A 27,175-nucleotide genomic window follows, 5' to 3' on the forward strand; every position below is an offset into this window, starting at 1 on the left:
CTAAGGCCATTGATTGTCACAAAGAAATCCAGCAGAGAATTTAGAACAGACTTTACACAAAGAGTGGTGAGAATATGGACCTTACCATAACTGGGTGCACTTGAGGTAAACAGCACAGATACATTTAAGGGAAAATCTGGAAATGTGGATGAGTACATGGTGGAGAAGGGAATACAGGGGCATTTACACGAGGCAAAATGAAACAAGGAATGAGGAGGTTCACGTGGGGTATAAACACCAGCACAGACCAGTTGGGTTGAATGATCCATTTCTATGTAAAATAATGTAGAGGACTTTACTTCACCTGGTGTCTATGGCATCATAAATAAATATAGACAAGTAGAGAACGTTACTAACCCGGATCTGATTGTCAAGTTCTGTGGTCAGTCTGGCAGCCACACACCGAATCATTGTCACCTTTTCTTCCAAAAGGGTACTTCATGACAAGAAAGGAAAACAACAATAAACAAAGACATTGATTATTTGGAGGCAACAGGACAAGCATCTCCCCATCGCAGTATGGTTGCTCAGTGGTTAGCAATGCTGCCTCACAGAGACAGGAACCTGGATTCGATTCCAGCCTCAGGCAACTGTCAGTGTGGAGTTTGCACATTCTCCCTGTGTCAGCATGGGTTTCCTCCAGGAGCTCTGGCTTCCTCCCACAGTCACAAAGATGTGTGGGTTAGGTGGATTGGCAATGGGGGATGCAAGGATAGGATGGGGGGGATGCCTTTTAGAGGGGGAGTGTGGGCTTACTGGGTTGGTGCCCTGCTTCCACACAGTATGGATTCTATGATTCTCCAGGACATTGCCCATAAACCAGGACACAGATATCCCCCTGTTTGCCATATTCAGGACAAATTGCAGGGCACCTCTGAACTCACAGCACCTGTCCAGGTGGACATGGCCAAACAAAGGATTGTGTAGGTGTAATGGAGGCTGGACTTTCAGCAGATACCTGCTGAGCGCTGATGTTTTCCACGAACAGGCCGTGTTCAGATGGGCTGGAAATTGAGCATGAGAGACACCATGGGGCATGATCAATAAGTAACAAGGGAGACACTTGCTTGGTGTCAAAGGCTAAAACCTGTCAGAAAGCTCAGTGCAATTCAGACTTTGCCATAAACCCCAACAAGATTCACCCTGATACTTCACATTTAAAAGGACCCCCTCTCTTCCTATGCCCGTCCACTCAAAAAAATAAGTTAACATTAAGACTCTCGAGAATCACAAGTGCGTGAGATTTCCCCATTTTTCAAATTGTCTACCTCACCTGGATTCCAGCTGGCCAGGTTTCAGTTTGGTTGGCCATTGTCTTTTATTTTTGCACATGGCTACAATATATTTTCAAACATGTTTACATAGAGGAAATTTCTTTCATTAAGCGAATCAACCGTTATGAGGATAAGGCAGTAAAGTGGAGTCAAGGATTATCAGATCAGGCATTGATCTCATTGAATGGAGACGTGGACTCGATGGGCTGAAAGGTCTACTTCTGCTCCTACATCTTTATGATCTTACAATGTCAAAGTATCCACTTTTGTTTCATTTCTCAAGTAACCTTACTTGAAAATCACACTTTCTTTGAAAAAAGCTTTCTCCCTCTCCAATGCCTTAACCAAGGTCAGTTGTTTATTTATATCGTTTTGTCCATGGCATTTGACAACCATGTAACCTTTGTTCAAAGCAACAACTTCATTCTGATTATTTTAAGGATGTTTTCTTCTGGACCCCTGTCAACCAGATCTGGCTTTATTAATGTTACTGGAAATACAAATAACAATGATAAAGTGGCAGTGACAGACAGTGGAGATGACAGTATAACAGTGCAGATATAGACCAATTAGCCCATCAGGTCTCCGCAAGTGTGTCAGCTACATGGGAACCAGCTAGCTACTTGGGGAGGCATACAGTCATAGAGATGTACAGCACGGAAACAGACCCTTCAGTCCAACCCATCCATGCTGATCAGATATCCCAACCCAATCTAGTCCCACCTGCCAGCACCCGGCCCATATCCCTCCAAACCCTTCCTGTTTATATACCCATCCAAATGCCTCTTAAATGTTGTGATTGTACCAGCCTCCACCACTTCCTCTGGCAGCTCATTCCATACATGTACCACCCTCTGCATGAAATAGTTGCCCCTTAGGTCTCTTTTATATCTTTCCCCTCTCACCCTAAACCTATGCCCTCTAGTTCTGGACTCCCCGACCCCAGGGAAAAGACTTTGTCTATTTATTCTATCCATGACCCTCATAGTTTTGTAAACCTCTATAAGGTCACTCCTCAGCATCCGACGCTCCAGGGAAAACAGCACCAGCCTGTTCAGCCTCTCCCTGTAGCTCCAATCCCCCAACCCTTGTACATTTTTTCTGAACCCTTTCAAGTATCACAACATCTTTCCGATAGGAAGGAGACCAGAATTGCACATAAAATTCCAACAGTGGCCTAACGAATGTCCTGTACAGCTGCAACATGACCTTCCAACTCCTGTACTCACTACTCTGACCGATAAAGGAAAGCATACCAAACGCTTTCTTCACTATCCTATCTACCTGCGACTCCACTTTCAAGGAGCTATGAAACTGCACTCCAAAGGTCTCTTTGTTCAGCAACACTCCCTAGGACCTTACCATTAAGTGTATAAGTCCTGCTAAGATTTGTTTTCCCAAAATACAGCACCTCGCATTTATCTGAATTAAACTCCATCTGCCACTTCTCAGCTCATTGGCCCATCTGGTCCAGATCCTGTTGTAATCTGAGGTAACCCTCTTCACTGTCCACTACACCGACTGCTCTGCCCTCATCAATCTTCTTTGTTACTTCTTCAAAAAACTCAATCAAGTTTGTGAGACATGATTTCCCACAAAGCCATGTTGACTATCCCGAATCAGTCCTTGCCTTTCCAAATACATGTACATCCTGTCCCTCAGGATTCCCTCCAACAACTTGCCCACCACTGAGGTCAGGCTCACCGGTCTATAGTTCTCTGGCTTGTTTTTACCGCCCTTCTTAAACTGTGGCACCACGTTTGCCAACCTCCAGTCTTCCGGCATTTCACCTGTGACTATCGATGATACAAATATTTCAGCAAGAGGCCCAGCAATCACTTCTCTAGCTTCCCACAGAGTTCTTGGGTACACCTGATCAGGTCCTGGGGATTTATCCACCTTTAACCATTTCAAGACATCCAGCACTTCCTCCTCTGTAATCTGGACATTTTGCAAGGTGTCACCATCTATTTCCCTACAGTCTATATCTTCCATATCCTTTTCCACAGTAAATACTGATGCAAAATATTCATTTTGTATCTCCCCCATTTTCTGTGGCTCCACACAAAGGCCGCCTTGCTGATCTTTGAGGGGTCCTATTCTCTCTCGAGTTACCCTTTTGTCCTTAATATATTGGTAAAAACCTTTTGGATTCTCCTTAATTCTTTTTGCCAAAGCTATCTCATGTCCCCGTTTTGCCCTCCTGATTTCCCTCTTAAGTATGCTCCTACTTCCTTTATACTTTTCTAAGGATTCACTCGATCTATCCTGTCTATACCTGACCATATGTTTCCTTCTTTTTCTTAACCAGACCCTCAATTTCTTCAGTCATCCAGCATTCCTTACACCTACCAGCCTTCCCTTTCACCCTGACAGGAATATACTTCAACTTTTAAATCTGGTCTATCCTTTTCCATCACTATTTTAAAATGAATAGAATTATGGTCGCTGGCCCCGAGGTAAAAGAAGGGCTTATGCCCGAAACTTCAATTCTCCTGCTCCTTTGATGCTGCCTGACCTGCTGCGCTTTTCCAGCAACACATTTTTCAGTGCTAATCTGGTAACCCCAAGCTAAAGTCCATGGGTTCAAATTCCAATATGACAGATAGTGAAATTCAAATTCAATAAAAACTGGAACTAAAATCTATTCGTTCCTGATCAACATTCGCTTCCAGTCTGAAATTCTTAAAAATTCTTCTATTTGTTTACAAATCACTCCATTAGAAGGCCTTGGTAGTCTCTGTAACCTCCACCAGCCCTAAAAACCTTCAAGATAGCTGTGCTATTCTAATTCAGAAATCTCTAAGCCTTAACTGAGTTCATCAATGGTTATCCAGTGGTTGCCATGGCTCCAAACTCTGGCATTTCCTTCCTAAATCCTTCTGTCTCTCATTCTTTCTTTCAGACGCTCCTTAAAAATCTACCTTTGACCAGGCACTTAGCCGTCTTTCCTAACATTGTCATATGCAGCTGACTTTATTTCAATACTCACTTGTGAAATGCCTTTGGATTTTAAAGTCCGTTAAAGGCACAGTGGAGTTGTTCTATAAATAGAACTAAGTACGTTCCCCCTTGTACATTTTTGCTACAATGAACATCTCGCAAAAAAGGAGTTTGTCTCTTACCCAAAGTTCTCCCTCCTGAGGGATCAGCCTCTTGGGCCATTTTCAAGGCCTCTGTGGTTGCTATGTCAAAATTACACGGGGTGACAACAAGGTTAATGGTCTTATCGCCACTGATAGGATTTGATCAGCTTCTTGATCTGAAGGATTGTTGATTCATTAAAGAGAGAAGAAAATAAGACACAGATTTTTAGATTAGATTCCCTACAGTCTGGAAACAGCCCCTTCAGCCCAACAAGTTTCCATCAACCCTCTGATGAGTAACCCACGCAGCCTCATTTCCCTCTGACTAAGGCACCTACCACTGTGGTGTAATTCAGCATGGCCAACTTTGGACAGTGGGAGGAAACCCACACAAACACAGGGAGAATGCACAAACTTCACATAGACAGTCACCCAAGGTTGGAATCGAACCAGGCCCCCGAGTGCTGTGAGGCAGCAGTACTAACCACTGGGCCACCGTGCCACCCATTCATTTGTAAGTGACTTTTCATGACCTCAGGATATTCCAAACACTTCACATCCAATGAAGTAATTGTGAAATGTTTAAATATTGTGGCCAATTTATGCACACTAACTAACCTTTAAAAGGTTAACGGAATGCTTGATTTATACATATTTGTTAATCAACCCACTTAGATAGGTTAAAGCATACCTTAGCTGCACCTGAACCTGGGGCTTCTGTGCCAGAGACAGTGTCACGACAGTTACACCATTAAAAAAACCACAAAGATTTTTTAAAAAGCAAGCAAATAAAGAAAGATATGAATGGAACAAAGAGTGAGATGAACAGATTAAACTGAAGACAGAGAGAAGCAGCAGGGATGAGAAAATAAGATAAATGAGGCATAATCTGTCGATTTAAATGAAGGTTAAAAAAAACACAGGAAATCATAAACCACTTGATTTACATCAATCAATTGGTCACTAAAGCTAGCACATAGAAAAAGCATTACTTAATCTGGAAGAGTTAACATGGTTTTCAGCAAGGGGAATCATGTTTAATTTTTTAGACAGACTGAGCTGTGGTGAAATGGAAGCCTGTAAACATGTTTGGATTTCCAGAAGGCATTTGATAAAATGTCACATGAAATGAACAAATAAAGGCTTGATGTGGAGGTGCCAGTGTTGGATTGGGGTGGACAAAGTCAGAAGTCAGGCTACACCAAGTTAAAGTCCAACAGGATTATTTGAAATTACAAACTTTTGGGGTGCTGCTCCTTCGTCAGGTGAAGTGCAAATAAAGGCTGAGAATGTAGGAGGTAAAATATGAACTTGGAGAGAAGATTGGCTGGCAGAAAACTGCATGGGTGTAAATTAGTCTTTGATGGATTGGCAGGATGTGACAAGGGGTATAGCTCAGGATCCTGTGCTAGGGCCTCAGCCCTTTACAATTAATTTCAATGTCTTAGCTGAAGTGCATTAAAGCACAGGAGTTAAATTTGTAGATGACACAAACAGAGGTAGGGAATTATGTTGTGATCAAAACATGAAGAGTTTGCGGGCGAATGTAGACAGGTTGCAGAAACCAGTAAAAATCCCATAGACGGTATAATGTGGTTCACCTTAGTAGTAAGATTCAAATACTAGAATATTAAAATAATTTGGCAGAGGGTGGGATACAGAGGTATAGTAGGAGGTGATGCACAAAAAAGTGTGGAAGACCAAGTCAGCCTGGAAGGCAAAGTGAATGTAGCCAAGTTAAGGTACAAGGGAACATGACATAGTTGGATAGCATTCAGTTTAATGCAAGGAGTGTTGCAAGCAAGAGAGATGGGTTGAGGGCGCATGGGAATACGACATCATTGCTATCATAAAGACATGGTTTAGGGAGGGGGCAGGCTGGCAGTTCAATACTCTGAGAGCCTGGAATCTTCACGTGTGATAGGAGAGACTGTGAAAGAGGGGATGATCTCACCATATTGATCAGGGAGTCAATTACTGCAGGAAGGAGGCATGCTGTCCTAGAAGGTTCTTCAAATGAGGGCATATGGTTCAAACTTAAAAACAAAAAGGGGGCAATCGCTTTGCCCTGGGTGTACTATGGGCCTCCAAACAGTCAGGGAGAGACAGAAAGACAGGAATGTAGGCAAACCTCAGGGAAATGTAAAAATAACAGGGTGATGACAGAAGATTTCATCATCCCCAACAGTAACTGGGATAGACAAGGTGTAAAAGGCTTAGAGGGGGTGGATTTCTCACAATGTATCCGAGAACTTAACCAGCATGTAAGAAATCCTACAAGAGAGGGGTGTGGTGCTCGACCTACTTTTACTAAACAAAACCAGGCATGTGTTAAATGTGACAGTGAAGGAGCATTTTGGTGATAGTGACCGTAATTAAATAATATTTAAGGTCATCATGGATAAGGGCAAAGATGGTACAGAAATAAAGATTCTGAAGTGGGGGAAGGTCAATTTTAATCAAGTAAGGCCAGGATCTGGCCAAAGTGGACTGGGAGCAGTTACTTGCAGGAAAGTTCACATTAGAGTAGTGGGAGGCATTCTAAAGGGTAACAGTGAGAGTGTAGGGTCAGCATGTTCCATAAAGAGGAAAGATGGAACAAACACTGCAGACAGACCTGGGCATCATGGGATCTATAGGATTGAATATAGAAAAGACACGAATGGTGAATCCAGAGGCTCAAGATAGCAGATGCCCTCAAGGAGTATTGGATGTGTTGCTTAAAATTGCTTAAAAAAGAAACCAGGAGAGTGATGATTGGGCATGATAAACCACAAGAGGGAATAATAAAAGGGTTTGGTAACTATACTAGATTCAGGAAATAATCTGGGAAAGAGTAGGGCCCATTAGGGAGCAAAGTGACAATCTGTGTTTGGAGATAGAAGATGTGGCAGAGAATATAAATTAGAACTTTGCATCTGAATTCAGATTTGTAGAGAAGTGGAGCCTAAGTACAGGAATCAGGGAGGAGTATTATGACATGCTTGAATGAATTAGCATTGAGAGGAAATATTACCAGTTATAACAGGCGTGAAAGTGGATAAATACCCAAGGCCGGACTGGATGTACACCAGGTGACTGTGGGAGGCAAAGGAGGGGGCTGCAGAGGTTTTGACATGAATTTTCAAAATCTCTCTAGCCAAAGGAGGAACCTCAGAAAATGGGAAGACATTTATGGGTACTATTATTTAAGAAGGATGGTAGGGATAAACCTGGAAAGTACAGGCTAGTTTGTCTAACGCCTGTGGTGGGGAAACTATGGGAAAATGTTCTGAGGACAGGGATTAATTAAGGATAGTCAGCATGACTTTAAAAGGTGATAACTAAGTGTGTAGATGAGGGCATGCATTAGATTTAGTCAACATGGACCTTTAGTAAAGCTTTGGACAAGGTGTCACATGGCAGAATGGTTACAAGACTGATGACATGGAAATTGGTGCTGTGGTAAATGCTGAGGAGGAAAGCCTTAGACTATAAGACAGTATAGGCATGTCCAGCCTACATGTGACTCCAGACCCACAGCAGTGTGGTTGATTCTCAATTGCCCTCTGAAGTGGCCTCACAAGCCATTCAGTGGTAACAATCACTGCACAGTCTCAAAGAAATAAAATCAGACGGATCATTTGGCATTGACCGAGGCACCGGAAAAAACAACAGCAGAGAGAGCCCTGTCAACCCTGCAAAATCCTCCTCACTAACATCTGGGGCTAGTCTCACAAATTGGGAGAGTTGTCTCACAAACTAGTCAAGCAACAACCTGACATAGTCACACTCATTGAATTATACCTTACAGACAATGTCCCAGACACCACCATCACCATCCCTCGATATGTCCTGTCCCACTGGCAGGACAGAGCCAGCAGAGGTGGCGGCACAGTGGTATACAGTCAGGAGGGAGTTTCCCTGGGAGTCCTCAACATTGATTCCGGACCCCAGGAAGTCTTGTGACGTCAGGTTAAACATGGGCAAGGAAATCTCCTGCTGATTACCACGTACCAACGTCCCCCAGCTGATGAATCAGTACTCCTCCATGGTGAACAACACTTAGAGGAAGAATGAACAATGGCAAGGACACAAAATGCTCTCTGGGGGTGGGGGATCTCAAGGTCCACCACCAAGAGTGGCTCAGCAGCAGCATGACTGATTGAGCTGGTCGGGTTCAAAAGGACATAGCTGCTATACTAGGTCTGCAAGAGGTGGTGAGGGAACTAACTAGAGGGAAAACATCCTAACCAATCTGCCAGCTGCAGACGGATCTGTCCATGACAGTATCAGTAAGAGCGACCACTGCATAGTCCTTATGGAGATGTCGCCCTGCCTTCACATTGACAATAAGCTCTATTGTGTTGTGTGACACTATCACCGTGCCAAATGGGACAGACTTTGGATAATCGAGCAGCTCAAGGCTGGACATAGCTGAGACACTGTGGGCCATCAACAGTTACAGAACTGTACTCCAGTGCAATCTGTAACCTCGTGGCCCAGCATATCCTCCACTCAACCATTACCATCAAGTCAAGGGATCAACTCGGGTTCAATGGAGAGTACAGGAGGGCATGCCAGGAGCAGCATCAGGCATACCTGAGGATGAGATGTCAACCTGATCAAGTCACCGAGCAGGACTACGTGTGTGCTAAACAGCATAAGCAGCAAGTGATGGACAGAGCTAAGTGATCCCTTAACCAACGGATCAGATCCAAGCTCTGAAGTCTTGCCACATCCAGTCATGAATGGTGGTGGACAATTAAATAATTAAACACTGGAAGAGGTAGCTCCACAAATAACCCCATCCTCAATGACAGAATAGCTAAGCACATCAGTGCAAAAGCTAAGGCTGAAACTTTTGCAGCAATCTTCAGCCAGAAGTGCCAAGTGGATGATCCATCTCGGCCTCCTCCAGTGGTCCCCAGTGTCAGATAGCAGTCTTCAGCTAATTCAATTCAAGAAATGGTTAGAGACACTGTTTACTGCACAGGCTACTGGCCCTCACAGCATTCTAGCAATAGCGCTGAAGGCTTTTGCTCCAGAATTTGCCACTCCCCTAGCCAAGGTCTTCCAGTAGAGTTACAATACTGGCATCTTCCTGACAATGTGGAACATTGCTCAGGTATGTCATGTACATAAAATGCAGGATAAATCTAACCTGGCCAATTAACACCCCATCAGTCCATTCTCGATCATCAGTAAAGTGACGAAAGGTATCCTCAACAGTGCTATCAAGCAACGCCTGTTCAGCAATGACCTGCTTCGTGATGCTCAGCATGGGTTCTGCCAGGGCCACTCAGCTCCTCATCTCATTACAGCCTTGATTCAAACATGGACAAAAGAGCTGAAATCCAGAGGTGAGGTGAGAGTTGAAAGCCCTTGACATCAATGCTGCATTCAATTGAGTATGACGTCAAAGAGTCCTCGCAAAACTGGAATCAATGGGTATCAGGGGGCAAACTCTTCAGTGTTTGAAGTCATTTTTAGTACATAGGAAGATGGTCAGGATTGTTGGAGGCCAGCCATATCAGCTCCAAGACACCTCTGTAGGAGTTCCTCAGGGTAGAGTCCTAGGCCCAACCATCTCCAGCTTCTTCATCAATGACCTTCCCTCCACCATAAGGTCAGAAGTGGGGATGTTTGCTGATGATTACACCATGTTCAGTACCATCCTCAGATACTTAAGCAGTCCATGTTCAAATGCAACAGGATTTGGACAACATGCAGGCTTGGGCTGACAACAGGTAACTAACATTCACGCCAGACAAATGTCAGGCTATGACCATTACCAATAACAGACAATCTAACCACTGCCTGTTGACATTCAATAATGTTACCATCATGGAATCCCCCACAAAGCAACATCCTGGGGGTTACCATTGACCAGAAACTCAACTGGACTCACCACACAAATGCAGCCGCTCCAAGAGCTGGTCAGAAACTAAGAATAAGCAGAGAGTAACCCATCTTTTGCCTCCCCAAAGCCTGTCCACCATTTACAAGGCACAGGAGTGTGATGGATATTCCCACTTGCCTGGGCGGGTGCAGCTCCAACAACACTCAAAAAGCTCGACACCATCCAGGACAAAGCAGTCCACCTGATTGGCATCCCATCCACAAGATTCCACTCCCTCCACCACTGACACTCAGTAGTAGCAGTGTTTACTATCTAGAAGATGCATTGCAGAAATTCACCAAAGATCCTCAGAGAACACCTTTCAAGCCCATGGCCACTTCCATCCAGAACAATAAACAGATACATGGGAACATCACCACCTCCAAGTTCCCCTCCAAACCACTCACAATCCTGACTTGGAAATACATTATCATTCCTTCACTGTCGCTGGGTCAAAATCCTGAAATTCCCTCCCTTAGGGCATAGCGGGTCAATCCACAGCAGGTGGACTGTAGCAGTTCATGAAGGCAACTCCCACCACCTTGTCAAGGGCAAGTAGGGACGGGCAATAAATGCTGGCCAGCCAGCGATGTCAACATCCCACATATAAATTTTAAAAAGATAGCTGGTCAGATGTGTTGAACAGCGACAAATGGAATTTAATCTTGAAAAGCATGAAGTGTTGCATTTGCGGACGACTAATAAAATAAGGGAGTACAAATAAAATGGTAAGACCTGAGGAAGTACAGAGGATGTGCAAATCTATTGACCCTTGAAAACAGCAGGAAAGGTAGGTTAGTTGGTTAAGAAGGCATATGGGATACTTGCCTTTATTAGTCAAGATGTTGAAGACAAGAGGAAAGATGTCATGATAGAGCTGTATATAATGTTAGTTAGGCCATAGTTGGCCGTAGTTCTGTTCATCATACTATAGGAAGGATGTGTTTGTATGAGAAAGAGTGCAGAAGAGATTCACCAGGATGTTGCCTGGGCTGGAGCGATACAGCTATAAACAGGGACGAGAGACGATGGGGTTGTTTCCGGAGAGCAGAGAAGGCTGAAGGATTTGAGGAAAAGTTTTATTACCCACAGAATTGTGAGTATCAGGAACTTGCTGCCTAAAAGGGTGCTAGAGGTTGGAACTGACAAGACTTTTTAAGAACTGTTCAGATGAAAATTTGAAACATCAAAGCAGATAAGGTCAAGTGCAGAAAATGGGATTCAAAGAGATGGACAGTAATGATTGGCACAGAAATGATGGGCTGAAGGGCCTTTGTCTGCACTTTAAAAATTCAATGACTCTATTTAAACTCCAAAATATCAAGGTGCAGAGGGATCTAATACTCAAGTCAAAATATAAGGTAGCACATTGTCAAGAACATTAATGCGATTCTGTCCTTTAGTTTTCAAGTTTTGACTTTCGAAGAGCGAGGGGTAATTTAGTTGTAGTGTGGAAGGTCCCGAATGATCTTGCCAAGATGGATATGGAAAAGATATGCTTCCTCTTGTGGGTGGGTCCAGAACTAGGCAGCACTGTTTCAAAATGAGGGCTGTCCCTTTAGGACAGAGATTAGGAGAAATGTTTCTCTTAGGGTTCTGCAACATTGGAGCTTTCCACCTCAGAAAGCACCAGAATATGATTATGTTATATCTTTGAAACAGAGGGGGGGATTGATTTTTGTCAGGCAATGAAAATAAATCAAATGTTATCAGGGTAGATTCGGAAATTGAATGTGAAACACCATCAGACTAGCCAGGACCTTTCCATGTGACAGAGTCGGCTCAAGAGGCTGAACATGCACTGCTGTTCCTCATTCATTTATTGGTATATACAGAGAGAAAGACACGTATGCAAACTCTTTCAGTGGTTGGTTAACACATAACTAAATGTTTTCAAGTAGCCAGCAGAGCACTCAATACATTCCCTTGTGACAGTGAGTGCACTGGTTGGTTTTCTGCTGTGCAACGTTACCTGGTCTCCGATGTCCTGTGGCTGGCTCCCAACTGCCACTCTTGCAATTCCCGGCAGATCGATCAATGTCAGATCAAGGATGTTGCTGGACTCCACTTCCACACTGATCAGCTCAGAGCTGATTCCTTGGTCATTTCCAGCCATGATGTTCTGAGCTGTAAATCGAACCAAACCCTGCATCAACCACAGTTTCCTGACACAAACTCATAAATTTAAAAAAATTGTTTCTTTTCCTACTCTTTGTCAGATCAGTCGCTATCGTTTATCCTTCTCACCTGAGTCGATAAGTAAATGTCACCCAAGACTCCCAAGAGTGGCTGAGTCATAGAACATAGAACAGTCTAGCCCAGGAACAGGCCCTTTAGCCCTTGATGTTGCGCCAAACACGATGCCCAATTAAACTAATCCCTACTGCCTACTCCCGGTCCATTTTCCTCCATTCCTTGCTTATTCGTGTACTTATCTGAAAGTCCCTTAAACACCCCCATCATATCTGCCTCTCCCACTACGTCTGGCAGTGTATTCCAGTCACCTACCACTCTCTGCATGGAAAACCTAGCTCTCACATCTCCTTTGAACGTTCAACCTCTAAATGTAAGTCCTCTTGTATTAGACATTTCAACTCCGGGAAAAAGATTCTGACTGCTAACCCTGTTGTCTCTCAAAATTTTATAAACTCCTGTCAGGCCTCCAACACCCCAGAGAAAGCAACTCGAGTTTGTCTAGCCTCTCCTGAAAGCTCATACCCTCTAATCCAGGCAGCATCCCAGTAAATCTCTTCTGCACCCTTTCCAAAGCCTCCACATCTTTCCTGTAACATGGCAATGTGGAAATATTTACCAGATCCCCTTTTCAATTCCCTTTGCACTAGTTGTAGTTGTTCAAGAATCTGGAAAGGTCTAAGAGAGTTAAAAAATTGGTAATGTAACACCGTTACTCAAAAAGGGTAAGAGTCAAAATGATAACTGTGGGCCAATTAGCTTAGTATTTGTTACTGTGAAAATGCTAGAGTCTGCTATAGAGAATGTAAAAACATAGCATTTGAAAATACACCATCTAATTAGGTTGAGTCAAAATGGCCGCATGAAGGGAAAAATCATATCTGACAAATTTATTAGAATTTTTTTAGAAAGTAACAAGCAGGACAAATAAAGAGGAAACAATAGATGCAATATATGTGGACTTTCAAAAGGCATTCAATAAAGTAACGTGCATAAGACTATTAGTAAGATATTAGCATTGATAGAGAATTGGCTATGTATAGAATTGGGATAAGGCGGACATTTTCAGGATGACAATCTGTAACAGGTGGAATGTCATAGGCTCAGTGCTGGGACCACAATTATTTACAGTATATGTTCATGGCCTGAAATGGACTAGATTAATTTAGGATATCTAGTCAGCATGGACAAGTTGGACCGAAGAGTTTATTTCCATGCTGTACATCTCTCTGACTCTATGAACAAGGGAAATCCATGCACTATTGGAAAAGTGTGAATGACACAAAAATAAGTGTGTTGGCAAGTGATAAGGATGGCACAGGGTCTGGAGGTGGATGTTTTATTTTTGTCACCATGGTCCTTCCAGACCATAGCGTAACTGTCTCAGGGAGAGACAACTGATAGTGGTTTAACGTGAGGGGTACAATGCCTCAGGTGAGAGAAGAGGTTGAGAAGGACAATTCTTCATGGTAAACTCAGATGGTGCTAGGAATTGAACCCATGCTGTTGATGTAACGTTGCATTCAAACCAGCCATCCAGCCAACTGAGCTAACTTACCATAGGAATTTATATATATAGGTTAAATGAGCGGGCAAAACCTTGGCAGATGAGATATGACATAGGAAAACGTTAGTGTGTGCACTTTGGCAGGATGAGTAGAGGAGCTTAATATGATTTCAATGGAGGAAGACTGCAAAATGGTACAGCACAGAGGGATTTGGGAGTCCTCATATATTAGTTACAAGATCTATGTGATCTCTAACATAACGTTCATACCTTGCAGATTTGTGCACAGGAAGTCATGTCTGACAAATCTTTTAGAGTTTTTCAAAGATGTAACCAAGAGGATAGATGAGGGCAGGGTAGTGTATGTTACTTATGTGGACTTTGGTAAGGACTTTGACAAGGTCCCACATGGCAGGCCAGTGTGAAGGTAAGTCACATGGGATCCAGAGAGAGCTAGCTAATTGGATTCAAAATTGGCTCAATGGTAAGAAGCAGAGGATGATGGTTGAAGATGGTTTCTCAGACTGGAGGTCATTGACTAGTGGTGTGCCACAGGGGTTGGTACAGGGACCTTTGTTATTTTTTACTTACATATATGATCTGAATGTGAATGTACAAGGCCTGATTAGAAAGTCTGTGGGTGATACAAAATTAGGAGGTGTCGCTGATAGTGAGGAAGGTTATCGAAAATTACTGAAGGGTTTTGATCAGATGGGGAAGTGGACTGCGGATTGGCAAGTGCAATTCAATACAGACAAGTGAGAGGTGTTGCACGTTGGTAAGTCAAACCAAGGTAGGACCTATACAGCAAATGGTAAGGTCCCAAAGAGTGTATGGAACAGAGGGGAACAGAGGGCATAACGAGTACAAATACGGAGTTGATCCAAAGCCGTTTCAGAAATAGACAGGGTGGTGAAGAAGGCATTTAGCATGTTGACCTTCATCGACCAAGGCATAGAGTATAGCAGTTGGGACATTATGTTACTGTTGTGTAAGTCACTGGTAAGGTTGTACTTGGTCACCCTGTTATAGGAAAGACGTTGTTAAACTGCAAAGAGTGCAGAGAAGATTTACGAGGATGTTGCCAGGACTAGTAGACCTGAGTTATGGGGAGAGGAAGGCCTGGATAGGACTTTTTCCCTTGTAGGAGAATGTAGGAGAATGAGGGGTGACCTTATTGAGGTGTGTAAAATCATGACGGAATGAATGCATATAGTCTTTTTCCCAGAGATGGGCAATTGAAAACTAGAGGGCATAGCTGAAGATGAGAGGGGGAAAATTTAGGAAGGACCTGAGGGGCAACTTCTTCATGCAGAAACTGGTTCGTATATGGAATGGGCTGCCAGGGAAAGTGGTTGAGGCAGGTACAATGTAGTGGGGAGGAAGGGGACAAACTGGATGTTTAAGAAGGAAATTGAAGGGAAAGTTAGAACAAGGGAAGTCAATGAAGCAGAAAACTCAGAAAGGGATCATGCTGTAAGGTTGAGTGAAATAGGAGTTGATGGGAAGGGTGAGGGCAGAAACAAATTAAAAATTCTATATATGACTGCACGAAGCATTAGAAATAAGATGGATGAGCTTGAGGGTCTTTTGGAAATTGGCAAAAATGATATTGTGGGGATAACTGAGACGTGGCTTCAAGTGGACAGGGCCTGGGAAATGAATATTCAAGGCTACACGTGCTATCGTAAGGACAGACTGACGGGCAGAGGGGGTGGGGTGGCCATGTTGGTAAGAGATGATATTCAGTCCCTTGTGCGGGGGGACCTAGAATCAGGGGATGTAGAGTCAGTATGGATAGAGCTGAGAAATTCTAAGGGTAAAAAGACCCTCTTGGGAGTTATCTACAGGCCCCCAAACAGTAGTCTAAATGTCGGATGTAAGTTGAATCAGGAGCTGAAATTGGCCTGTCGCAAAGATGTTACTACAGTTGTTATGGGGGATTTCAACATGCAGGAAGACTGGGAGAATCAGGATGGTATTGGACCTCAAGAAAGAGACTTTGTGGAGTGCCTCCGAGGTGGATTCTTAGAACAGCTGGTGCTGGAGCCGACCAGGGAGAAGGCAATTCCGGATCTGGTATTGTGCAACGAACCAGAATTGATCAGGGACCTCGAAGTGAAGGAGCCATTGGGAAGTAGTGACCATAATACAATAAGCTTCAATCTGCAATTTGAGAGGGAGACGGTACTATCGGAAATGACAATATTTCTGTTGAATAAAGGGAATTATGGAGCTATGAGGGAGAAGCTGGCCAAAGTTCAATGATGCAATACCTTAGCAGGGATGACAGTGGAGGAACAATGGCAGATATTTCTGTGTACAATGCAGAAGATGCAGGATCAGTTCATTCCAAAAAGGAAGAAAGATCCTAGGAGGAGACATGGGCGGCCGTGGCTGATGAGGGAAGAAACATATAAAGTTAAAAGAGAAAAAGTATAATATAGCAAAGATAAGTGGGAAAACGGGGGACTGGGAAGATTTAAAGAACAACAGAGGATTATTTAGAAGGAAATACGCAGAGAAAAAATGAGGTACGAAGGTAAACTGGCCAAAAATATAAAGGAGGATAGTAAAAGCTTTTTTAGATATGTGCAAAGGAAAAAAATAGTTAAGACTAAAATTTGGCCCTTGAAGATAGAAACAGGGGAATATATTACGGGGAACAAAGAAATGGCAGAAGAATTGAATTGGCACTTCAGATCTGTGTTCACTGAGGAAGACACAAGCAATCTCCCTGAGGTAACTGTGGCTGAAGGACCTGAACTTAAGGGAATTTATATTTGCCAGGAATTGGTGTTGGAGAGACTGTTAGGTCTGAAGGTTGATAAGTCCTCAGGGCCTGATGGTCTACATCCCAGGGTACTGAAGGAGGTGGCTCGAAAAATCGTGGATGCGTTGGTGATTATTTTCCAGAGTTCGATAGATTCGGGATCAGTTCCTGTGGATAGGAGGGTGGCCTATGTTGTACCACTTTTTAAGAAAGGTGGGAGAGAGAAAACAGGAAATTATAGACCAGTTAGTCTGACCTCAGTGGTGGGAAAGATGCTGGAGTCTATTATAAAGGATGAAATTATGACATATCTGGATAGTAGTAACAGGATAGGACAGAGTCAGCATGGATTTATGAAGGGGAAATCATGCTTGACTAATCTTCTGGAATTTTTTGAGGATGTAACTCTGAAGATGGACGAGGGAGATCCAGTAGATATAGTGTACCTGGACTTTCAGAAAGCTTTTGATAAAGTTCCACATAGGAGGTTAGTGAGCAAAATTAAGGCGCATGGTATTGGGGGCAAAATACTAACTTGGATTGAAAGTTGGTTGGCTGACAGGAAACAAAGGGTAGTGATAAACGGCTCCATTTTGGAATGGCAGGCAGTGACCAGTGGGGTACCGCAGGGATCAGTGCTGGGACCGCAGCTTTTTACAATATATATTAATGATATAGAAGATGGCATTAGTAATAACATTAGCAAATTTGCTGATGATACAAAGCTGGGTGGCAGGGTGAAATGTGAGGAGGATGTTAAGAGATTACAGGGTGACCTGGACAGGATAGGTGAGTGGTCAGATGCATGGCAGATGCAGTTTAATGTGGATAAATGTATGGTTATCCACTTTGGTGGCGAGAACAGGAAGGCAGATTACCACCTAAATAGAATCAATTTAGGTAAAGGGGCAGTATAGAGAGATCTGGGTGTTCTTGTACACCAGTCAATGAAGGTAAGCATGCAGGTACAGCAGGTAGTGAAGAAGGCTAATAGCATGCTGGCCTTCATAACAAGAGGGATTGAGTATAGAAGCAAAGAGGTTCTTCTGTAGCTGTACAGGGCCCTGGTGAGACCAAACCTGGAGTATTGTGTGCAGTTCTGGTCTCCAAATTTGAGGAAAGACATTCTGGTTATTGAGGGAGTGCGGCGTAGGTTCACGAGGTCAATTCCTGGAATGGCGGTACTACCTTACGCTGAAAGACTGGAGCGACTGGGCTTGTATACCCTTGAGTTTAGAAGATTGAGAGGGGATCTGATTGAGACATATAAGATTATTAAAGGATTGGACACTCTGGAGGCAGGAAACATGTTTCCGCTGATGGGTGAGTGCCGAACCAGAAGACACAGCTTAAAAATACGAGGTAGGCCATTTAGGACAGAGATGAGGAGAAACCTCTTCACCCAGAGAGTGGTGGCTGTGTGGAATGCTCTGCCTCAGAGGGCAGTGGAGGCCTAGTCTCTGGATTCATTTAAGAAAGAGTTGGATAGAGCTCTCAAAAATAGGGGAATCAAGGGTTATAGAGATAAGGCAGGAACAGGATACTGATTAAGATTGATCAGCCATGAGCATATTTAATGGTGGTGCAGGCTCGAAGGGCAGAATGGCCTACTCCTACACCTACTGTCTATTGTCTAACATGTGGGCGGCATGGTGGCATAGTGGTTAGCACTGCTGCCTCGCAGCGCCAGAGACCCAGGTTCAATTCTCGCTTCAGGCGACTCTCTGTGTGGAGTTTGCACATTCTCCCCGTGTCTGCGTGGGTTTCCTCCGGGTGCTCCGGTTTCCTCCCACAATCCAAAAATGTGCAGGTCAGGTGAATTGGCCACACTAAATTGCCCGTAGTGTTAGGTGAAGGGGTAAATGTAGGAGAATGTGTCTGGGTGGGTTACGCTTCGGCAGTTCGGTGTGGACTTGCTGGGCCGAAGGGCCTGTGTCCACACTGTAGGGAATCTAATCGAATGTAAAAAACATTTGGAAAGGTAAAGGATGGGAAGGGTTAAATGGGATGTGCACCAAATGCGGAGAATTGTAACGAGCTGAGTGGGCACCATGGTCATCATGGACCAGTTTGGGCTGAAGGATCTGTTTCCATACTATATTAGAATATGAATCTAAGTGCAGCAGGTTAAAGGCAAGGCAACTAGAATGTTGACCTTTATTTCAATGTATTAAAAATGGGAAGCTTTGCTAAAAATATACAAGGCACTATTCAGGCCACTCCTGGAATACAGTGAACAGTTTTGGACCCCTATGTAGAGGCAGATACATTGGCATTGGAGGCAGTCCAGAGAAAGTTCACTTGGTTGATTCTGGGTAAAGAGGAACAATATTATGAGGTGAGGTTGAGTAGTTTATGGTTTGGAGACTGAACTCATTGGAGTTTAAAAGAATGAGAGGCAACATTATTGAAATATATAATATCCTGAGGAACTTGACAACATAGATGCAGAGAGAAAAACAAGAACAGAAATTTCTGGAGAAACTTAGTAGGTCTGGCAGCATCTGTGGAGAGAGAAACAGGGTTAACATTTTCAGTCCAGTGACCCAGCTTCAGAACCATTTTATTTCCGATGCAGAGAAATTGTTTCTCCTGATGGTAGAGATTAAAATTAAAATGTATAATCTCACTGTAAGAGGACGCCCACTTAAGACAGAGATGAGGAAGAATTTCTTCTTTCAAAGAGGACTGATTCTATGGCTTTTTTTTACTGCAGAGAGTTGTCAAGGCTGGGTTGGTAAGGATACTCAGGGCTGAGATAGGCAGATATACTTAAGGAGGAAGGGAATGAAAGATTATGGGAAAAAGCAGGAATGCGCAGAAATATCAGCTCAGCCAAAATCTTATTCAATGGTGGAGTTATATAAATGGGCCAAATGGCTGAAATTTCCGAGAGACACTGACCTCACTTTGAGTCATTTGGGACTTGAGCATGTTATGGGCACATTTGTATAGGAGGATGGCTAGAAAAAGTCCCACCCCAAAGAAATAATTAAGCCCTTGTGTCTTTCAAACCTTTTCAAATAACCCACAACAACAATCTCTCTCCCAAGGTTGAGAGGACTAATGATAGGTCAGCTGAAAGTCAAACTGGAAACCTCGGAACCTAAAGAAACAGTCTCAGAGTAGTTAGCACAGGGCAAGGGCTTTGGCAGTCCATGAGTGTGTTGCTGGAAAAACACAGCAGGTCAGGCAGCATCCAAGGAGCAGGAGAAGCAACATTTCAGGACGGAGCCCTTCATCAGGAAATAATGATGAAGAGCTCCTGCCCAAAATGTCGATTCTCCTGCTCCTTGGATGCTGTCTGACCTGCTGTGCTTTTCCAGCAACACACTCACGATTCTGATCTCCAACATGTGCTATCATCAACACCAAAATATGGCAATGAGGCATCGCCAGGCTGTGAGAAGTGGGACCATCACCTTTCAAAATTTCACTTTCTACTTCAGACGGGTTTGACAGTTCTTTCGAGTAATCCTTGTAACGTATCTGTCCCTTCCATTTATTTCCGCCTTTGGCTTTTTTCAGCTTTAGTTCAAGAGGGCAAATAGGGAGAAGTGATGTCAGTTAATCTTTTAATAATCAAAAAAATGTGTTCTGCACAGAGGATAATTGAAGAATTTTAATAAGGGGAAGGAAGTTAGAAATCAGTCGAGTAAAATGCAAAAAACCTCACTGAAGTGAAGTTTATGATGTCTATCTACAAGTTTGAACATTATGTTAGAGATCACGTGATTACAGAGACAAGGACACACATTTGTTCATGATTGAATTGTAATCCAAACAATGAACTTTTGATTTAAAAAATGGGTAAAAAAGGCATGCATTATCATGCACATTATTAGATCCCCAAATTCCCAATTACTTACCTTTACCGTTCTCATACCTTAGCTGTTTCTTATTTCCATCAGTCTCAGCATATCCGTCACATATATAGACCTTAAACCATGCTGGTCTTGAAATGGTATGTGTGCATGTTGTCATTGGCTGTTCACCTAGGGGATTATTTACTGGGGAGTGTCAAATCCTTTGTCATTTATGGTTGCTGTAATAGTCATTATTGTTCCATTATTGCTCTGAGCTTGCTGTGGACCTCTGCCTCTGACTGTTGATATGAGTTCTATGTCAATAGAGCATTTACCTCTTCCTGATTATCAACCTATAGTTGAGCATCAGCTTCTACAGTTGGGCACATATCCTCCAAGATCCATGATGGCAGCGACTAAAGAAACTGGGAATGAACGTGCTGATTACATGTGCAGACTCTTGGAGCCAGTAACTGCACTTCCGACTGTTTAATCCAATTGTTCATTTCCAACGTGATCAAAGGGATGATGATTTCATGTTACCTCTTGAGCTGCCTACCACTGTGACCATTGAATTCTTGTACGCTGAGTGGCTCTCTCATACCCAACACTGTTAATGGCTTAGCAGTATTGACAAAATATAATTGGACTTTCTGTCAGTTCACCTTGACTTTTTCACTCACATCTGTACTCTTCCAGCTTCAATAAGTTTCTTTGCTACTGGGACAGTCTGTGGTCAGCATGAAGTTGGTCTCCATCCTGATTTCCATGCTTTCAGTGCATGTTTCTCCACTAATGGATATCTGTGCAGGATTGGCTTCATTACTTTGGAGATTTTCACTGCCACCTGGGCCTTTTCATTTGACTGGGGATAATGTGGAGTTGATGAGGCTCTCCCCTCAAGGATTGCCTTGTATATATACATGCAGGATTTGTTCAATTTTGTTACGATTCCTTTGGTGACTTTCACTGCTACCTTGGCCTTTCCAATTGACTGGAGATAGAATAAAGTATGCTGCTGAATATCGCATTCTCTCACAAAACTGCTGAATTCTTCATTCATGAACTGAAGGCCATTGTCAATGGCCACAACAATATTGGGAATGCCATAGTTGCTGAAATGTGCTTTTAGGCATTTGACAGTCTCATTGACAGTTACTGGAGTCCACTGATCCACCTACCAGTATTAGAACAATAGTTTATGATGACAAGACAATCAGTCCCTGTGAGTGTGGACAGATTTACTCCCAACTTCATCCATGGTCTGGGTGTCATATGTCATCAGTGATTCTCCTTTTTGCTTACTTTGGTGCTTATTTCAAGTACTGTACTACACTGGCTGATTGCTCCTTGACTGTCTTTGTCATGTTTGTCCTGTGAAACATATTCTCAGACTGGATTCAATTCCTTGGTAGCTTTCATAATTGTTCTATATATCTCTTCTTTCAACTCCTTTAGAATAATTACTTTTTTCCTTTGTACAATATGCCACCTCAGGATATTGATACATTTTTGTATGTCCAATATGTACTTACAGCAAGAGATGCATCCTTGATGCTCTCTGGCCATCCTTTTATCACAGCTGCTTGTCAATAGTTCGAGATTTGCATCTTGTTGGATAATTGGTTGATCTGATCAAGGCATGAGTCTGATAATTTCAGTGTTTCTGCTAAGTGATACCTTCCAGAACATGACAAGCCACTGTTTCATGTGGAATCTGGAAGATTTAACACTCCATTTACCTTCTTCATTAAGAGGACTGCTCCCAGCAGTAAGTCTGCAATATGCTTATGTTCCTGTCATTTTATATCACCATTTTAAAATTCGTTCATTTGGTGGGCATGGCTAGCTGGGGCAGCATTCAGATGATGTCTCTGTATCTTATATCTCTGTGTCTTCACATGCTTGGGCAATGCTTTGGAGAAGCTTGAGGAAAATGGTAGGAAGCAGCTGTGGTTGAATTTGATTGTCACTTTGTCTCTTCCATGTAGGTATTGATAAAAAATGTTCACAAACAAAGACAATCGCCTGGCACACTTTCACATTCTGGGCGTACTGACTTGTTGTTTTCTTGACAGACACCTTGGACGTGATTGTAACCAGTTCATGTTGTAGCATTTGGGGTGTTAATAATCCTATCCCACTGGCATCACATTGCAGGGTAACTTCATCATTTATGTCATTAGCTCAGTTGGCTGGATGGCTGGTTTATGATGCAAACTGCATGGGTTCAATCCCTACACTGACTGAAGTTACCATACAGGACTGCCCTTCTTAACCCCTCTCCTCACCTGAGACATGCTTATCGTCAGACTGTCTTTCTCAGAAAGGACCACAATGGCTTTACCTTTAGTATTTCAGCACTGATATTGGTGTCTGTTGGTTCCTGCATTGTTATTACAGCTCCCAACGTTTTGGAATCCAGGTGAAGACCTTTTGCTGTAAGTGACCTATTAACTGACCTTTGAAGATAATTATCTGTAAATTTTTCTTGTTCAGTTTTAGATTCATCTGCTGAGTTCTGACAAGCAGTTGCATTAGATTTTGAACATGGTCAGCAATGTCTTCTTCCATTGTGACTCTGCATCCATAACGTAGCAGTTCATCCACTGTAACTACCACTCTGGGAAGATCACAAACTATCTCATGTTGGCTGTGTTGATATTCTTCTGGAGCAGTGGAAATGCCAAACGACATACGCTACCATCTATATTTCCAAAAGGGCATTAGATTAGATTACTTACAGTGCAGAAACAGGCCCTTTGGCCCAACAAGTCCACACCGACCCGCCACCCACCCATTCCCCTACTTTTATCCCTTTTACCTAACACTACGGGCAATTTAGCATGGCCAATTCACCTGACCTGCACATCTTTGGACTGTGGGAGGAAACCAGAGCACCCAGAGGAAACCCACGCAGACCCAGGGAGAATGTGCAAACTCCACATAGTCAGTCGCGTGAGTCAGGAATTGAACCCGGGTCTCTGGTGCTGTGAGGTAGCAGTGCTAACCACTGTGCCACTGTGTCGCCTAATACATCTGGGATGCATTTAAAAATCTACTGCTTTCATCAACTTCACTTGGCAGTAACCATCGTTCACATATTTTTCTTATTCTGCAAAAGATTGTCAAAAGTCCCTATATCCACATTTTTTTCTCCTTTCCTTTCCTAGTTAGGATGCTAAGGTGATACAAGATTACAAAATGATGACAGGCATAGATAAGGTGAATAGCAAAGGTCTTTCCCCAGGGTAGGGTAATCCAAAACTAGAGGGAATAGGTTTAAGGTGAAAGGGAAAAGACTTAAAAGATACCTAAGGGGCTTTCTTTCACACAGAGGGTGTTGCACATATGGAATGGACTGCCAGAGGAATTAGGTAGGAGAGGAATTAGTAGATGCAGGTACAGTCACAACATTCAAAATACATTTGGACAGGTGCATGAATAGGAAAGGTTGAGAGGGATGTGGTCCAAATGCAAATGGGACTCACTGAGTTTGGGAAACATGGTCAGCATGGCCAAGTTGGACCTAAGGTTCTGTTTCCATTCTGTATGACTCGATCTTGGGGAATGAGCATTTTTGCTTTCATAGGCTGTGGTAAAATTCTTTTAACGGTCATCATGGGGTCATGGGACCTCTTTGGGACTTTATTTACATTTTTTGTGTCAAAACTACAGTTTTTCAGTTTGCCAGGTTGGTTTGTGCTCCCATATTGCTAATCCATTCTGTAAGAGTTCTCTCTTTAATTGCTTCTTTGTTTTCCAGCTCTTCTCTCTTGTCTTTCAGTCTTGTCTTGAGGTACTTCTCTTGCCAGATGCTGATGATCTTTCATCCTCATCTACCTTGAGACGATAAACTCCTGGAAGACTAACCCTGTGAAGACATCTTTGTATTCATCTGGATATGTTCTGCTATCAGTGATTTAGCATGCCATCACACATTACAAATATCTTTTAGCACATTGAGGGACACCAGTCCATATCTGATACCTGCTCTGGCTGAGATGAATGGCATTTGCTTGTTGTCAATGATCTGGAACTCTTGGTCCTCATTCAGCTTCCTGCAGTGGGCCCGCAGAGTAATCTGTCGTTTTCACACATACTTTAACCTTCCTTCCGTTTTTGGATTGCCTTGTTGAGCCACTTGGCACAGGTCTGAGAGATCATGACTTTGCATGATACGTCAGTGTCTGATTTACAGTTTACACTGACCCGACATGTACCTTCTGTAGTCCTCATTCTTACAGCCATATGTCTTATTTTGACTGAACCAACCTGTTGTCTGGTGTATAGTGATTCATCAGAAACTTCAGCCACTAACTCTCCAGCGACTATTTGTCCTTGCTTGCTGTACTTTTTTTATTTAAATACTATATATATGTTAATACTTCAGCTTCTTGCAGTAAGAATGCTGTTTTTCCCATGCTGGACATGCTTTCTATTCTTTAATATGATGTCTTCTGCAATATTTGTATACTGCCTTTTGACTCTAATTGTTCTGTTTTCTGTGTCTGGAGTATCTGTCAACATGATGCAAGAACAGAGACAGAAATTGCTGGAAAAACTCAGCGGATCTGACAGCATCTGTGGAGAGAAAGCAGAGTTAACTTTCCAGATCCAGTAACCCTTCTTCAGAACATAATGCAAGACCTGCTCTGTTGTGCTATGAATGAGCCCCAGCTGTTGATACACAGCCTTGATTCTTCTGCACTGATCAATTGCTCTCCTGGGTGCGCTGTTAACTTTTCTCAGGTTTGCTTTCACTGTTGGATCTTGTATTCCTAACACAATCATGCCCCAAATTAGCTGTTCCCTTAACTGCATAAATTCACAGGTTTCTGCAAGCTGAATTAATGATGTATAACGGTCAATGGACTCTTTAGTTACTTTGTACTGAACTAAGTATTAAACACATATTATTCATATGTATGCTCACATGATGCTGAAAATATACCAAAAAAAAGTAATAGAAAGTTTTTGCTGAGTGATTTTTTTTTCTGTGAGATATAGAGTGAAACATATTTTGAAACAGAGGTAAAAATAGAAATTGCTGGAAAAACTCCACAGGTCTGGCAGCATCTATGGAGAGGAATTAGAGTTAACATTTCAGGTCAAATGACCCTCCCTCAGAAGGGTCTAAGGAAGGGTCACTTGACCCGAAACATTATATCTGATTTCTCTCCACAGACGCTGCTAGACCTGCAGAGTTTTTCCAGCAAATTCTATTTTTTTTTCTGATTTACAGCATTTGCTATTCTTTCGGTTTTTATGTTTTGAAACAGTCTCGTCACAACAGTGATGAAAGTGTAGCAATTTGAGCTGGTCCTAGTTTGCTCAAAAACAATCTGCATCGAGAGTGTGGCGCTGGAAACGCACAGCAGGTTAGGCAGCATCCAAGGAGCAGGAAAATCGATGTTTCGGGCATAAGCCATTTGTCAGGCATGAATATTTTTGATTCATTCATTCCTGGTGAAGGGCTTATGCCCGAAACGTCGATTCTCCTGCTCCTCGGATGCTGCCTGACCTGCTGTGCTTTTCCAGCACCACTCTTGCCTCTGATCTCCAGCACCTGCAGTCCTCACTTTCTCCACAGCTATTTCATTTTTCTGCCTTATTAATGGATCTGTAGTCCAGATGAAAGGTCCTGAGTTTAAATGTCGACTCTTCTGCTCCTCTGATGCTGCTTGACCTGCTGTGCTTTTTCCAGCTCCACACTTTATTGACCCAGACTAAATAGAACTGTGCAGCAGTGGCTAAATGGCCAGGTCCGAGGTTCTGCCTCAAATCTGCAGTAATTTGAACAGGACCGGGAAGGGGGAAAGCTGCAGCTGATTTCTCTGATGAGTGAAATTTTCATTCTGGTTTTCTTTTTCATTTCTAGTGCAGTTCCCAATTCTGCAGATGTGTTCTTTATTTCAGCGCTGGACACCGAACTCAGTACTTTTCTCTGACAGCAGTATGATAAACATGAGAATTTTATGACAGAAAAGCTTAAGATGTCTGCCAATAGATGTGATTCATAAAGTCCTTATAGTGTAGAAGCAAGCCATTCAGCCCAGAGTCTGTATCGACCCTCCAAAGAGCAGCTCCTCTTCACCCTGACCCACCCCCCCCCACCCTATCCCTGTGAATTTCTCAGGTAGTCATGGAGGGAATGGTCTTTGCGGAAAGTGGAAATGGGTTGGGAGGGAAATATATTCCCCGGTGGTGGGGTCCGTTTGGAGGTGGTAGAAATGTCATCGGATGATGTGGTTTATGCGAAGGTTGGTAGGGTGGAACGTGAGGACCAGGGGGGGTTCCTTAAATTCTCCTTAAATTCACCTGGACCATCTCTGACACCTCCCTCCCTTTCCTGGACCTCTCCATCTCCATTAATGACGACCAACTTGACACTGATATTTTTTACAAACCCACCGAGTCCCACAGCTACCTGGATTAAACCTCTTCCCACACTACCTCCTGCAACAATGCCATCCCGTATTCCCAATTCCTCCGCCTCCATCGTATCTGCTCCCAGGAGGACTAGTTCCACCACGGGACCAGTTCCACCACAGAACACACCAGCGGCCTCCTTCTTTAGATACTGCAATTTCCCTTCCCATGTGGTTAAAGATGCCCTCCAAAGCATCTCATCCACATCCCACCTCTCCGCCCT

The 27,175-nt window shown here is 43.1% G+C and overlaps 1 protein-coding gene across 1 annotated transcript in view; it reads right to left on the minus strand.

Moving 5' to 3' along the window:
- The window catches only part of LOC140485868 (interferon-induced GTP-binding protein Mx3-like), a 46,401-nt gene extending 23,184 nt beyond the window's left edge, over positions 1-23,217 (minus strand). Inside the window, 10 exon segments of the mRNA XM_072584320.1 lie at positions 358-436; positions 1,567-1,705; positions 1,708-1,764; positions 4,400-4,512; positions 4,514-4,536; positions 12,214-12,368; positions 20,137-20,254; positions 21,470-21,697; positions 22,812-22,867; positions 22,983-23,217. Coding sequence (XP_072440421.1) covers positions 358-436; positions 1,567-1,705; positions 1,708-1,764; positions 4,400-4,512; positions 4,514-4,536; positions 12,214-12,368; positions 20,137-20,254; positions 21,470-21,697; positions 22,812-22,867; positions 22,983-23,217 — 1,203 coding nt within the window.
- Between the last annotated feature and the right edge of the window lie 3,958 nt (positions 23,218-27,175).

Source organism: Chiloscyllium punctatum, chromosome 15, assembly GCF_047496795.1.
Source record: "Chiloscyllium punctatum isolate Juve2018m chromosome 15, sChiPun1.3, whole genome shotgun sequence".
NCBI lineage: Eukaryota > Metazoa > Chordata > Chondrichthyes > Orectolobiformes > Hemiscylliidae > Chiloscyllium > Chiloscyllium punctatum.